The following is a 15,193-nucleotide window of genomic DNA, read 5'->3' as shown; positions in this document are numbered from 1 at the left end:
ATCCATTTACACTTTTAAAAAGCAACACCAATTTACTTTCGGTACCGTGATTTCCTCATTAATCTGTGATCATAACTATTTGGCTCTTTTGATATCTTGCACATATCTTGTAAAGTGTCTTGTAAAATTTTAATTCTCAATCTACTAGTGATGAAAGGTAGAAAAACCACGGTACTTGTAAACTGTATCTTGAATTTCAAACCAATTTGATGATGGATAATTATAATAGCTATCGTTTTTTTGTTATTAATGCAGTTAAGTAGAGGAAGACTGTAATGTTAGATAGGTATTTGAAATAATAATTTCCTTGTTTTTTACTTCATCATCTGATTCAGTATGAAATAAGTATTGTAACCTTGTTACTGATTTTCAACAATTGTCGAAGTTAACGAAGTTTAGAATCGACAGGAATCAGCCGATTACACTATCCAGATAAAAGAAAATAATTGAGAAAAAAATTCCACCTGAAGGTATCAATAATTAATATCAGTATCATTTTATACTTTCTACTTGTTACTTAGTCTTAAAATGATAGCAGTTAGCTTTCACTCATGTTCTGAATTCAGGTATAAAATCAAACCAGCTTAATCTTAACTGAAGATGGATAGCATAAGAGGTCCGTAATTGTACTTTGTAAATCTATTAATATAGTTTCTAAGAATGGAGGGCTGTAAGCATGTAATTAATTATATATTTCAAAAAAGACATACTAGTTAGAGTATTCTGTTAATTCATTATTGCGACGAATAGGAAAGTTAATGGAAATGACTGTTTCATATGATGATTATATTATGTTATCAATAACTATTTATAGACCCCAGAGTCTACTTTTCCAACATTGCAGTCAGGATTAAAGGGGATTGGACAAGGTTAGCAGCGATCTTAGATCCTTCGATTAACATCAAGGCTATCAAGTCAAAATACAAAATAGAAGATCATCAAGCGATGGCTTTTCTCAAGAAATGGCATACGAAATACGGCTTATCCGCTACCATTGACCGACTGAATGATGCTTTATTGCGCATTGGTAAAAGTGGTATGGTCGATGAAATAAACAGAGATCAAGGTTATTGTACGACAAATTGCTTTATCTTTAATACGTTCTCTATTGTCGATTATAATCATGGTACACGAACTATGTATACGTAACATACATATATTAATGTGATGGCTTTGTTGAACGCAACTGATTTACTCATTCACTAAATTAGTGAATGCTCTTAGGAATGCGATTCACTGATAGTTGTGGGAGTATATTGTTGAATAGTAGTATTTTAAAAAATTGAAACAAAGTAGAATATAATATTTTTGTTGAGCGTTTTATGTTACATGTTAAATATGCTCTTAATTTATTTCTATGACTTCGAAATGTTAATATTACTTCCATCCTTAAACGAGTATTAGCAAAGTAAATCAACTTGCCTATCTGATAATAAGATTAGTACCTACTACAGTATTTACTTTGCTTATTAAGACCTATAATTATATAATCTTCATCAAAATAGTTTTAGCTGTTATAAGAATTAATAAGTACGACAACCTCTTTGTAATATTAATTTTATGCGATACTATTGTAGCGTTTCTACGCCTAAATGAACTGGAAAAGCAAGAAAGGAATGCGATGTCCAAGATCATAGAAGGTATGTTATACTATAGGAAAACAATTTTCACATTACTATAAATCACATCAGGTTTCTTTATTAAGTATGTGGAACATTGATCAAGAACGTAATTGGTAACTACGACATTAATTGTGCAACTTTCTTCTTTTAAAGTTGAGTTGTTCGTGCATGAAAGTTTTGCAAGATATGATAAGAGTTGCAATTTTTTATATACAATACCATGTCATGGATAGTTACTGTAGCAATATTACTAAGTCAGGAAATTTATGAAAATGTAATTTTCCAATTATATACCTGGTGACGCTTTTGAAGTATCTATTAGAGGTAAAATGTATTAATTATTCTTTGACATTTAATTTTATATTCACTCAAGAGAAAGAATATAAGGAAGCGTATGCAAAAGCTAGAAAAGAGGGATCTTGTCGTAATGATTTCATTAGATTCCTGATAACAGGTCCTCAAAATGTCGGAAAATCATGTCTTATCCAAGCCTTCACACGGCAAGGATTGATTGGTAAAATTGGACCGACAACGGCGGCAGTAGTAACGAAAGAACTTATCAAATTACTTACATATAACGTCGATAATAAATCGGTCGATGAGTTTATATCTGTCCTAGCGAGAAAAGTAGTTACAGCAATAGAAACTATTAAATACCAAATGAAATTAGAGAAATCGCTTTCAGATTTTTCCTCCTATGATACTCGACAAGCAATACAGTTATCTCAAGTTCTATCAGATTATTATAAGTCTGTACTGGAAGATGAGGAGTCGACCTTTTCTGAGTCTGTATCGGCAGATGAAGAGTCGACCTTTTCTGAGTCTGTACTGGAAGATGAGGAGTCGACCTTTTCTGAGTCTGTATCGGCAGATGAAGAGTCGACCTTTTCTGAGTCTGTACTGGAAGATGAGGAGTCGACCTTTTCTGAGTCTGTATCGGCAGATGAAGAGACCATCCCTCTAGAATTTCTCGAGAATTACTTTCGAGGTCACTATGAGTCCAACCAAAATATCGGAATAGATGACTGCCATTATGGTAAACTATGGGATTTTGCTGGCCATTCTATCTATCACATAACACATCAGCCATTTATATCTTGCAATTGTATCTACATGTTAGTCCTCGATATGTCTCAAGATATAGATAAATATGTCGTTGATCGAGACGGCAATGATACCGAAATGACATATTTGGAGGCTATACAAGAATGGCTCGCCTCAATTATTGGTAGTAGCACAAGCAATGCTCGTACTGTAACGGAAATTAATGGTACTCTAGAAAATATCGCGTGGCCTATAGTTATTTTAGTCGGAACGCATGCTGATAAAATAGGTGATAACAATGCCTGTCAGCAAAGATTTTCGAAATTTAGTAGATGTATTCATAATAAGCTTCCTTCTTATTCTGATCATATATATGGTTCTAAAATAATATTTAACTGTAATGACGAAGATAATGGCGAAGAAGTGCGATTGCAACGTCAAAAAAATTGTGGGCAATTGCATAATATCATGAGAGATTTTGTTAATCATCAACCTTCTATCGATCACTTCTCTCAAATTCCATTCAAATGGTATATTATGGCAGCTATACTGCATACTTCTTTGGATCGATTTAACGAACAAGCGGCAAAATTTTCTACAAAGTTGAATCAAAAAATTAGTAGAATTATGGCAGCTGAAGAAATCGAACAATTAGCGAAAGAGTATCAATTATGCGATGGAAGTGAAGATATTCACCAAATGCTACTCTATCTGCATGATCTAGGAGAAATTGTTTATTGCCAAAAAGAATCTGCTAAAGGAAAAGTTATTACACAAGTTGAATGGCTATTAAACATATTCCGTACAATTATTCAGTTAGATGAACCTGTTTGTAAAGGATTAAGAATAAACGCAGAATATGAAGCTGCTCGAGATTCAGGAATTATGTCATCACGCTATATTAATGACCAATTTGACAAGCTCGAAGTAGAAGAAAAGGACAGAAAATTTCTGTTGGATTTAATGGAATCGTACGACATTATTTGCAAGATCAGTAATGAAAATGACAATTGTCCTGATCAGTATTTCGTGCCCTATTTATTTCGTTCAAATAGCCAGGAATTTGATGACAAAGGATATAAAACATCGGGATGGCTGTACATAGGATTTAAGCCACCACAAATGCCTTATATTCCAGATGGCATATTATTTTGTTTACTTGTATCTTGTTATAAAGAATGGCAAAGTTCAGAGATTGAGCCACGTTACAAGTGTGCAAAATATCGTCTGAAAGAATATTGTTGTGATATTATTGTTAAAAAAGAAAGTTCCTGGATTGGTATCAAGTATCGCTATCGAATGATGTCAAATAAACCTAGCCTACAACGACAGATAGAAGATAAAGTAAAAAAACTTATAAATGAAAAACCACCATATATATTTATTCGAAATAAATTATCATCACTGATTAAGGAACGGATGCCAAGATGCAAAAATTCAGATTGTTTATATTTTATAAAGTGTGCAAATTGCAATACATTTGTTGATGTGAATAGTCCAGTCCAGAGCAGCTCACAGCTGTTATATTGCAATTGTGATGAAATTTACGAATGTGGATCTGTCCATGGGTGGACAATGTTGCCAGGTATAGCTAGTTGAGATTAAAATATAATACACTATTTAATTAATTACAGACAAAATTTGAAAGCAATACATTAGCAAAAAGAATTTGATTAGTTCTCTTGACTAAATCCACAGCTTAAGGAATGATTCATTTTAGATTTGCTAGTAACTCAGTTTATTCCTTTGTTACTTTTCCTAACTAGCATGTTTTTTTTTGAGTTAATCTCAATTCTGGGAGATGTTCATAGCTAGATCTGATAAACTCTAAATTGCTTATTTCATTTCTCTACTGACGGCCTTCTTCAAGCAAAATCTTGTTAGCTTTATCGCCGGTAGACCGGAGATTTTACCTTGATTAAACAGTAATGAATGTAATCTACCTAGATTTTGCTGCAGAATAGAATCGTAATCCGTTTGACCAACCAAAAGTAGTAGATGCTTTTTGCAAGTATAGATAAGTAACCTAGAATCTGCAGCAAGAGTATTAGTAAGAAGCCTTCCTATTATAATTATGAGTTTTATTCTGTATAATATATATCAATAGTTTACAGTATATTTGAATAGAGAGCATAATAAACTAAAATTTTCGCAAATCAATAGATTGACATTAACATTAGTACTGGAATTATAGCAAATACTTTCATAGGCTATATACAGATATTTTATTCTTTAACATTAGCGCTAAAATCGAAGTAAAATTGACTTACTGGTATAATTTGATCTTGAAAATTTCATCATTATTCGCAATATCTCAGATATTTTTGTGTACTTTAGCTATAACTAAGAAAGGAGATAGCAAAAACACCGCAATTATCTTTCGGTTTCTAATAAAATTCTGAGTAGTTTAAAATGTAATCTTGCATAAGCTAGATACAGGCCAAGATTCAGTCGATATTGAATCTGCTAGATACCAAAGAGCCGACGATTTACACTTTTAAATTACTAAATTAAATTCCAATGAGTGTTTATTACCGTCATGCAATAGCTTGCACATTTCTAAATTTTACGTCGTACGCAGCACGAGTCTAATTTTCCGGTCAATCGCTAGGCACGAGTAAAACCTTAATCTTACACAATAGGCAACATTAGTTACACCAGTTGCGACGAAGTACAGACTTCGTAAACAGTTGGCCATACAGTTCTGTATAAGTTTTAGAATTATTTATCTAAGTTGTGCAGCCGAGAGAAAGTATATAAAGCCCGGTCCTCTCATTAACTGATCCGTTGATGATTAGCCGAGTGGTGTGCGTGTGGATGAAGTAGCCTTGGATTTCAAGACTACTAAATTAAATAAATCCTTTTAAACCTCAAACTAGACTACTCCTAGTCTGTTGTAGACACGTTCAGCTGTTGTAGCTTTACCTTTTAAGGAGTTTTAATGATCCCTGGTTTCCGCGTCGCGAGCTTTTTGCGACACCACTACTCCAGTCGGCCGTATCGTCCGTTAATTTGTTAGTCCTTCGTTCATTTCAGTGTTAGCGTCAATACGACTTAACGTCAATGTAAAAGAATGACAATTTTATAATTGAGCCTGCGAAACAATATTATTCATGTGTATAGTACGCAAATATATGCTGTTTACAGTAATATGTAGAATGATGAACCACTAGAGATAAATCTTAATTATATTAAATTCTTTCCTAAATTAAGAAAATTTACAATTATAACTATAAATTTTGAAATTGATATCGAATTTTTAACGAATATTGACTAGTACTACAATGGTTTTTGTTTCAATTAACAGTAGATACTCTAAAATTTATTGATGTAAAAAGAAATTGGCTTTTCTAGCCTTTCTATTCATTTTATTACATTAAATGTTAATTAGTTTACTAGATATGAGTAATTTAGCGATAGATGAATTGATGATTACAATTGCATTCGCCTTCTTATGTTCATATTTCATAAAAAGTAATGTTTTGACACCTTAAATTGCAGCTGCACAAGTATTACGCATATTCCAGTAACATCGTGAATGCTCGAGTAGAGATAGAATTGTAACATAGATCTCATTTAGGGATTTAAAATAAGGTTATAAGAAGCCAAAGAAGCTCTAAATTAGACAAATTGAAAGAATCTATTGAGTTGATCCCTATTGTGTCTTTCGATAGCTTTTTATATTTACATGTGCGCATATATATAGCTTGTTTAGTAGATGGATAGAATAATGTAGCAACCGCTGCTATAATTCCATATCAAGCGACTGAAATGAAATTATACGCTTAATGTATAAAACCTAACACAGCTAAAATTCAATATTTTCATAAATAATCAGATGTTACTTACTCGACGCAAATCTGTAGATATTACACCTGTGGTGCAAGAATCAATAAGCAGTCAACAAGGAGGAACAACAACTCAAAACGGTATAGATCCATTACAAGATAGTAAATTAGCAATGGTAGTTATTATTAAAACTATTTACTTAAAAAAAATTCGTTTTTCTAGACTTTCTATATATTTTACTGCATAAATCGTTAATTATTTTATTGGTTATAAATAATTATAAGTTACAGACGAGTGAATTAATAATTACAATTGCTTTCGCTTTCTTATCTCCTTATTGACTTAAAACTTAATGTTTTAATATCTTGAATTGGAGCTACATGAGTATAACGCATACTCCAATAACATCGCGAATGGTCGAGCAGTGATAAAAGTTTTGAGATAGATCTCGTTTAGGCACTCATGACACTTTTATAAGTAAGCATGTGCAATCAATACAGTATGACAAATTATTCTTGTAGTGCTCGAATATACCATTCATAGTAATTTGTAAGGGATAAGCTACTAGAGATGGGTACTATTTGATATTAAGTTCTTTTCATTAATCCAAAAATTCGCAATTATGACTATAAATTTTGAAATTGACATCGTATTTTAACGAATAATAATTATATATAATCAGTATCACAGCAGCTTTGGTCTCAATCAATGATAGATACTCTTAAACCTATTGATGTGAGAATAAACTGGTTTATCTAACCTTTCTATCCATTTTACTGTTTTAAATATTAATTAGTTTACTAACTATGAATAAGATAACGACAAGTGAATTAGTAACAATTGCATTCGCTATCTTATATTCATATGCCATAAAATAATGTTTCGACGTCTCGAATTGGAGTTCCACGAGTATCACGCATATTCCAGCAATATTATAAATTGTCAAATAGTGATAAAACTTTCAACATAGATCTCATTTAGGCATTTTAACAATTGTTATCATAGGACATAGTGACTCTGAATTAGACAAGTTGATAGAATCTATTGACTTGTTTCAAATTGTGTCTTTTTTCGCTTTTATATGTACATGTGCGTAAACATAGAGCTTGTTAAAGATATGAATAAAATAATGTTGTAATACCTGCTGCAATACCATGTCAAGCGACTTAAACGAACCTACAGCCTTCAATATTTAACACCAAAAATTTAATATTCTCATATTTATTTCATATATTACTTGCATCTGTTAACGTAAATCGGTAGGTATCAAACCAGTTATGCAAGAATCTACGACTAGTCAACAAGGAGAAACGGCAACTCAAAACACAATGGATCCAATACAGGATGGTAAAGTAGTAATGATCACCTATTTATCTCAAATAGTTTTCGAGAACTTGTAACAGCTTGATATTGCCTTCTCACGAAGCATAATTTTTATAGCATAGTCATTTCGTTGTTCTAAAAGCTATTAATCCATTGCCATAATTTCGTTACATATTCGAATTGTCATTATGATACTAAAACCACTGGTAATGTAAAATCTGCTCATTAGTCCAATGCTAAGTGAATACTACCTAAAAATGAATAGTTCATTGTCAATGATTTTCAGTGTTTTAATTTATAGGTAAATAACGATGTGCTGTACTCGGAATTTTAGCAATGACAACAAATTAATAATGACCTCCACATTATTGATTTGTTCAAATATTTTGATCTTCCCTAATAGATTCTAATAGACGTAGCATCTTTATAGATATCGCCGATAAAATAGAATCAACTAAGTTGGCCGAATTTGGTAGAAAATTGCATTTATCGTCGAATAGCATTAACGAAATAGTTGATTCAAATAATAGCAGATTTTGGAAGGTTGATCGTCTGCTGGAGGCATGGTATTCTGAATTCAGCTCAACAACAAAGCTTGATACATTATTGAAAGTTTTATGTGAATGCAGAGAGGGAAAAATGGCCGAAAAATTGAAAGAGGAATACTGCATACAAAGAAAAGAGTGAAATAGGATTTACGAGAACTGTATTGCCTTTTTGGACAATGGTCCACAATATCTAGGTCTAACACTTCCAACTTTCAAGATGTTTGAGCATGCCACACTTGACGCTACAAAATATTACCTTGCGTACGCTATTTAGGCTGCGTTGGCCTCTATTTGGCAGGTTTAAATATAGCCTCAATTTGGCAAGTTCAAACATAGCCTTGATTTGAAAGGTTTAGACATAACTCCGTTATAATTTCTAATCTAGCTTATTAGTGTTTATTCCCACTAGCATAGTAAAGATTTCGACAGCTTTGTTGACTAAGATAAAATAATTTAGACTTATAATTTATTTTCGAATGGATTCGATCCAATTGATAATCCTGTTTTGTTCATTTTATGTATGATGTTGGTATATGCGATTCTGCTGTTAATAAACAAACAGTTATGATTTAAATTTCCAATGACAGTCTCTTATCTGATTAAGACTTCATATGGATTATGATCACATCTATATAGATAGTAGATACGATTCTATTATTATTAAAAAACTTTTAAAATTCAATTTCAGATTAGAGTAGATCTAGCTGATTGTACTACTTCCTGGTTGATTATACTTTTCCCTTCATAGGCAGTACAGATGATTCTATTCATATTTTATTTAATCATCGAAGATTATTAAATATAAATTCTAGACTAAGAAAAGTATAAGTATAAAGTATAAATTTTCAAAACCTTGTTGCTTTTGTTAGTTGCATTCATTAAGTGTCAACTGGTAGCAGATTGGATCGAAAATCTTTATTAGATTCTTACACGTTATAAAGCTAATAACAATCTTATATACGAGTATATCGTTAATTCTAATCTATCAGCCCGTAAAATAATTATAATAGTAAAATTTATTTGTTATCTAAGGTAGATAATAAGAACTATATCGATGCTACTTGTTCTGATCTTCTAGGTGTGAGAATATAGTTAGACGATGTAGAAAATTATATTGGTTATGCGATTTTATCATGATACTGTAAAATGTGTAATAGTATAAAACACGCGAAGGGCAAATTGAATTGTAGTGACTAGTTCATGTAAATAATTCTTTAAATCAACCGTTAATAAGATCCGCAGTTCAAGTAATTATAAGTTGAAGTTTATATCGATTTATTTATCGATGAAGTTGAATCGATGAAGTTGAATAGAGATTGGCTTTATGATTTACTTACGGATTGGAGTAAATACGATTGATTGGACTATTTCGTTGATTATGCACATGTTTAAAGATGGCGCTTGCGATTCTAATATTAATCCATAATCTTTTTTACTTCATTTTTCGATCGTAGTAGATCTGATTAATAGTTTCTACTGGACTATCTCAATATTGTTGATAGCAGAATGTGATTCTATTATAATTATTAACTTAACTTTCATAATTCACTTTTCGACTGAAGTCAATCGGATAGACAATTTTACATCGTGATTAATTATACTCTCTACTGTATAAATTGTATATCTGAATTTATTATTACTATTCCATAGCCGGCAAAAATTGATACAAATCAGGATTTATGTAAACTAAGAAAGCTAAAATACTAGACCATAGGTGTTGGTACCGTAGATTTGTAGTAACTTAGGTGGAAATGTTGACTAACAATATAATTGATTTCTAAGCATTCAATTGATAACGTTAAAAGTTATAGGAGATAATGAATACTCTAAGCCAATGACTGAGTGATCTATCGCTGAAAACTTAAGTTTATACGACTTTGTTACGACTGTTAGTAGTATGCGTGAAAAGTTAGACACGAATTAATAAATGTGGATGATTTTATTAAATTTTTCTTCTATAGCATTGAGTATACCGCTAATATTTTGCTAATAATTTTTAGTAGCTAAACGCTATTAAAATAGGGCTGGTATGCCGTAGTTATAACGTTAATTGTAATTTATTTCGAAAATAAATGCAGTTATAATAGCTATTTGCTATCCCGAATCGACAAATGTACTAGAATGCTCCTCCTAATTTAACCTACTAATTACACGATAATCCTAACAAAATACATTATTTGCAGCATTTTGTGGTTATGTTGTAAACACTGAATAGCCCTTGAGTCTCAATAAGTATATATTTAATTCGAATCACGAGCTAATAACAAATAATATTATAGAACTGCCATTATTAATATCTGCAATTCAGGGTACTTATATAGCTTAACTAGCCCTAAAAGTCTTACGATTCGATTTAATGTGCTACGCAAGTAACCAATTGAAACAATAAAAATAATAGACAGTTACCAAATGAGAGATCCAATTTTACTCGGCATATGCCCCACCTATCCACCAAGCAGTAGTTGAATTTTTGTTGGCAGTACAAGAAAATGTTGGATTATGAGAGTTATAGTAGCCAAACACATCTTCATTGGCTACAAAATTAGTAAAACCAAATCTACTACAAGTAGTTGTTGCGCCACTAAGATCGATATGAAGATGATATGAACTAGAAGCATAAAATGGCATCTGGCACTTTCTACATGATTGCCCTCTGATATTGATATAATCTACCTCTACACAGCCACCGTTTATATTACTGAGAGTAGAAGCACCTCTACATGCCGAGAATCTTATATAGTCGCGACGATTAGCTAGACCAGTTCCTTCAATGATATTGAAATTGCATGTTGAACGATAATGTGTGGATCCATAAGAAGATAAAACAGAAGACATATGATGGGATGGAAGGCGAAAGAGAGACATAGAGGTATGACATTCGCCTAATGGGATATTGACACTGAAGCCCTTATTATGTTGTGCTTTTTGAGCATTTTCGAGAGTCATAGATTCAATTAATGTCCAAGCGAAAGGCGGTTCTGATTCGAAATCGCAAAAACTTCGGAACGGGTTACCGTTAGCATCATAAAGAGTGAAAAAGCCATTTTCAGTAGCTTTAAGGAATTGTTTAACTTCATAGCATGATTTAGGTTTGTGATGTGTCTACAGAAGTAAACGTCATTATTCATATTACAGATCGAAATCAAGGGAATTAGAATTACTAAAGGTATACGAGTATATCCGATCTAAACTTGAGCTATTAGACTTACATTTGGCATGACAAGTGGTAAGAGAGCCACAATAGCAAAGAGAGACCAGATTTTGACCATCTTGAATTATATAAGTAAGGAATTTTATGTTACGCTACTTGCATAAAAATGATGCGGTTGTATTCAAGATTGTGTGAGGAGAATGTAAGCTTAATTTCAATCGTGAGCGGTTTTATACTACGAACAGTATTCTGCTATTTTAGTGGCTCACTTGTGGACTAAAAATAGCCTGCTGTGTTAATGGGAAAACACTAAAATGTTTATTCCTTTATTCCATGTTCTACTTTAAAATACAATCACTATTATGCAAGATAGAATCTGAATTTTCTATTAGTCTAACATCACACCAAATAATGTCTGCCTCAATTTGATGGATATTAATTAACGAGTAATTGTAAAAGCGGGTTACTTCTTCTTCTAAGCTTATAATTTATACCAAGTACTGTCACAAATATTAACAATTGCTTAGAAGGCAAACAGAATTGTCAATAATGTCTAATGTATATGTTATTTCGCTCTTTTATACTGTATATCCCTTAGCTTGCACTGATTTAAGTGTATCAATATAAGAAGATTAAAATTTGCCTGGGTTGGATATCAAGTATAATTTTCATGACGATTTTCTTAGAACGATGAACCTTGATTAACCTTGTTGAAAGTTTATCATGACTGCAATTCCTTTTCTGCTCTATTACATAAAGCCATTAATATCGAATTGATAGTAAGAAAACAACTTGCTGAGATATCAGAACTTAAGAGAATAAAAGTTAATTCGATTTGCGATTTCGAATAGGCGTTGAAAAAAATTGTCACCTCATTCGTAAGTTAGTTATTCGATTAAATACGAGAAGCAGAAATCCCGTGCTATTGTCATTTATTCAACGCCTTAATAACCTTTCGATTACTTTACTGAATGATTCCAAGAAATCACACGTTGAGTAAGTTAAAGACTTCTGTAAAATAAATTGACACTTTCTTGAAAGCCTGCCCTACATTAGATGGTCGTATTTAATTAATAATTAAAATGGCTACAATAACCTTCATATGGCATGTTTATGCATAGCCTCGCTTCGACTTTCAATCTAGATGATATATTTATCAATAGTATATACGATTTTATTCTTAATAAATAAACATTTATGATTTAAATTTTCTATTGTAGTTTATCTGATTGATTAATACTTTTTAATCGATGATGCTCACATTTATGTATACGGTAGACGTGATTCTATTATTATTGAATAAACTTACACAGTTTAATTTCCCACTGAAGTAGGCGAAATTAATTGTATTCCTTTCTGCTTAATTATACTCTCTCCGTTGTAGATTGTAGATATGATTCCATTATTGTATTTATATAACCATCAACAATTAATATAATAGAGGATAAATGCTAGACAGAGAGAATTATAGGCACTCCTACTGTAAGCACTACATTGTTGGGTAAGACCTTCGTGTCTACTAGAAAGTGTCTAGATTTAACCTACAAATAATTTCTTAAGGTATTTACAAAATTGCACTTGCGGTTCAGCATGATATAGAACTTGAACTAAAAAAGCTCATAATCCAGACGAAAAGATATTGAACTTTAATTTATGATACTGATATAGTACGGTAGCTCAGAGAATAGTAGATCTCTAGCAAGTTAGACCTTATACCAGCATGACTTTGTAATAATCTACACTAGTTCTACTATTTGAATATCTTTAGCTTTTTGACTTCATTGAATCTGTCAACTATTCGACATGGATAAAGCGATATTAAACCAAGTTGTCAAGTGAGTGTAAAGATTAATTTTATTCCTTTTTTAGGGTACACAGAGATATGCATTCATGTACCGTACATTGATAACCTGCTACGGCACATTATCAGCTAAAATAACTAAGTTACTTGTTCATTTTCAAAATTATAGCTACATATCTAGAAAGATGATTACTAAACAATGATAGATAAATTGCTACAAAAAGTGTACACAGCTCTAAGTTGAATTAAAGTAGAGACGGCGATAAATAAATTTAAGTTCTATCCTTATCAAAATTATGATTAAGTTTTTGATAGTAATAAAACGCTTAAAAAGCTTCAGCAATATAAGCACCTCCTAACCACCAATTAGTCGTAGAATTCACATTCGACGTACATGAAAATAACGGATTAGCATTACCGTAATGTCCGAAAACGTCTTCATTGGAAATGGAATCGGTAGGAGTGAATTTACTGCAATGGGAAGCTGCAATGCTAAGATCGATATGTTCATGGACGCTACTTGTAGGACGAACAAATGGAACAGTACACTTGCGACAGGTAGTTCCACGGACATTGACGTAGTCGACGTAGTTGCATATATACGTCGGTTGGCCATATCTATTTAATGCCCAAGTACTGTGGAAATAACTGCGTCGACAAATCTCCCCTCTCAAGTAATCGCGACGATTAGCTAATCCAGTTCCATTAACATAATTAAAATTGCACGTTGTACGATAGTGTGTTGTCCCATATGAGCTTATGATTGTATCCATTCTGAGTCTAGATAATCGAAATGCTGACCAAGATAGAATACATTCTCCGATAGGATGATTTACATACACACCTTTACGATTAGCTGTTTTTTGAGCTTCTTGTAACGAAAACGATTCTATCAAGGTCCAAACAAATGGTGTATCGGATTCAAAATCGCAATAAGTAGTGTAAGGACTGCCTAAGCTATCGAATAGATTATAAAATCCATTCTCGTTAGCTTGAAGATACTCTTTGACTTCATAACAAGATTTAGCGCGATGCTTGATAACCACCTATCAACAGTAAAATATGATTTTAATACTAGTCCTATTAGTAGAAATAGTAATTTGCTAAAAATGTTACTGTAATCATGAAGCATAGCAACAGCAAAGAAAAGAGTTTCTTCATTAAGTATGTAGCTAGAATATACCGAAGAAAATCCATTGGGTACAATAGCAGCTAGGATAACAACAAATGCGATCAATCTGGACATTTTTCTAGCTAAAGGTAGAAAATAGAAAAGAAGACAAGCAATAAAATATTGAATAGTGTTCGAATTCGAACTGCAGTTCACACACTCTCTACAATTTAAACTGGAAAATATGAACAATTGGGCGCGATGCAGTTATATATATTGCAGGATTAAAAATGTCTACATCTAATGTTATTGTTATACATAAACCTCAACACATCATAGACCGGGTATCAAGCTGATGGCGGTAATTAACTATCGCTTTACGTCTGATCTTACATCAGCCTCTCTTTGAAACCCAAACAAATTTTGCAATAATTAATTATAATGTAAGCTACTAAATTTGAGATTGATTTAGATTATATTATTCACTTTCCTCTCTCTCTAAATGTAATTGAATAGACTAGAAAAAAATTCTTCATCACCAGCTGTGACCTTTATTCTACTCGAGTAAACTTGTTAAAGTAAAGATTCTTTCGTGTACATAACGGGATAACCGTATGCTGAATTATAAAGCGAACAATGAAGTGAGAGTTTTTTTAATTTTATCAGTTATCAAAATACGAACTACATTAGCATCAAATAAAAAAAACTTAGTATGGCGTACTGTATTGGCATATAGAAATGCAATGCTGAGGTACAAATTATCATATTTTCTACAAAGTAATTTAAAGCAGAATATCTACGTGA

The 15,193-nt window shown here is 32.0% G+C and overlaps 3 protein-coding genes across 3 annotated transcripts; 1 reads left to right on the top strand and 2 right to left on the bottom strand.

Moving 5' to 3' along the window:
- Window positions 1-945: 945 nt before the first annotated feature.
- TRIADDRAFT_60663 (uncharacterized protein) lies at window positions 946-8,465 on the top strand (the record flags this gene model as incomplete). Its single annotated transcript, XM_002116703.1, has 6 exons — window positions 946-1,066; window positions 1,578-1,640; window positions 1,996-4,010; window positions 6,505-6,595; window positions 7,719-7,802; window positions 8,182-8,465. 6 exons carry the CDS (start codon window positions 946-948, stop codon window positions 8,463-8,465), a joined length of 2,658 nt encoding a protein of 885 aa, XP_002116739.1.
- Window positions 8,466-10,750: 2,285 nt separating this feature from the next.
- TRIADDRAFT_60662 (uncharacterized protein) lies at window positions 10,751-11,595 on the bottom strand (the record flags this gene model as incomplete). The annotated part of the gene is made up of 2 exons (XM_002116620.1): window positions 10,751-11,428; window positions 11,536-11,595. 2 exons carry the CDS (start codon window positions 11,593-11,595, stop codon window positions 10,751-10,753), a joined length of 738 nt encoding a protein of 245 aa, XP_002116656.1.
- Window positions 11,596-13,604: 2,009 nt separating this feature from the next.
- TRIADDRAFT_60661 (uncharacterized protein) lies at window positions 13,605-14,524 on the bottom strand (the record flags this gene model as incomplete). The annotated part of the gene is made up of 2 exons (XM_002116619.1): window positions 13,605-14,324; window positions 14,462-14,524. The coding sequence occupies 2 exons, from the start codon at window positions 14,522-14,524 to the stop codon at window positions 13,605-13,607; spliced, it is 783 nt and encodes a 260-aa protein (XP_002116655.1).
- Between the last annotated feature and the right edge of the window lie 669 nt (window positions 14,525-15,193).

The sequence above is a fragment of the Trichoplax adhaerens genome, genomic scaffold (assembly GCF_000150275.1).
Source record: "Trichoplax adhaerens TRIADscaffold_17 genomic scaffold, whole genome shotgun sequence".
NCBI lineage: Eukaryota > Metazoa > Placozoa > Uniplacotomia > Trichoplacea > Trichoplacidae > Trichoplax > Trichoplax adhaerens.
This window is presented reverse-complemented; position numbering and strand designations above follow the sequence as displayed.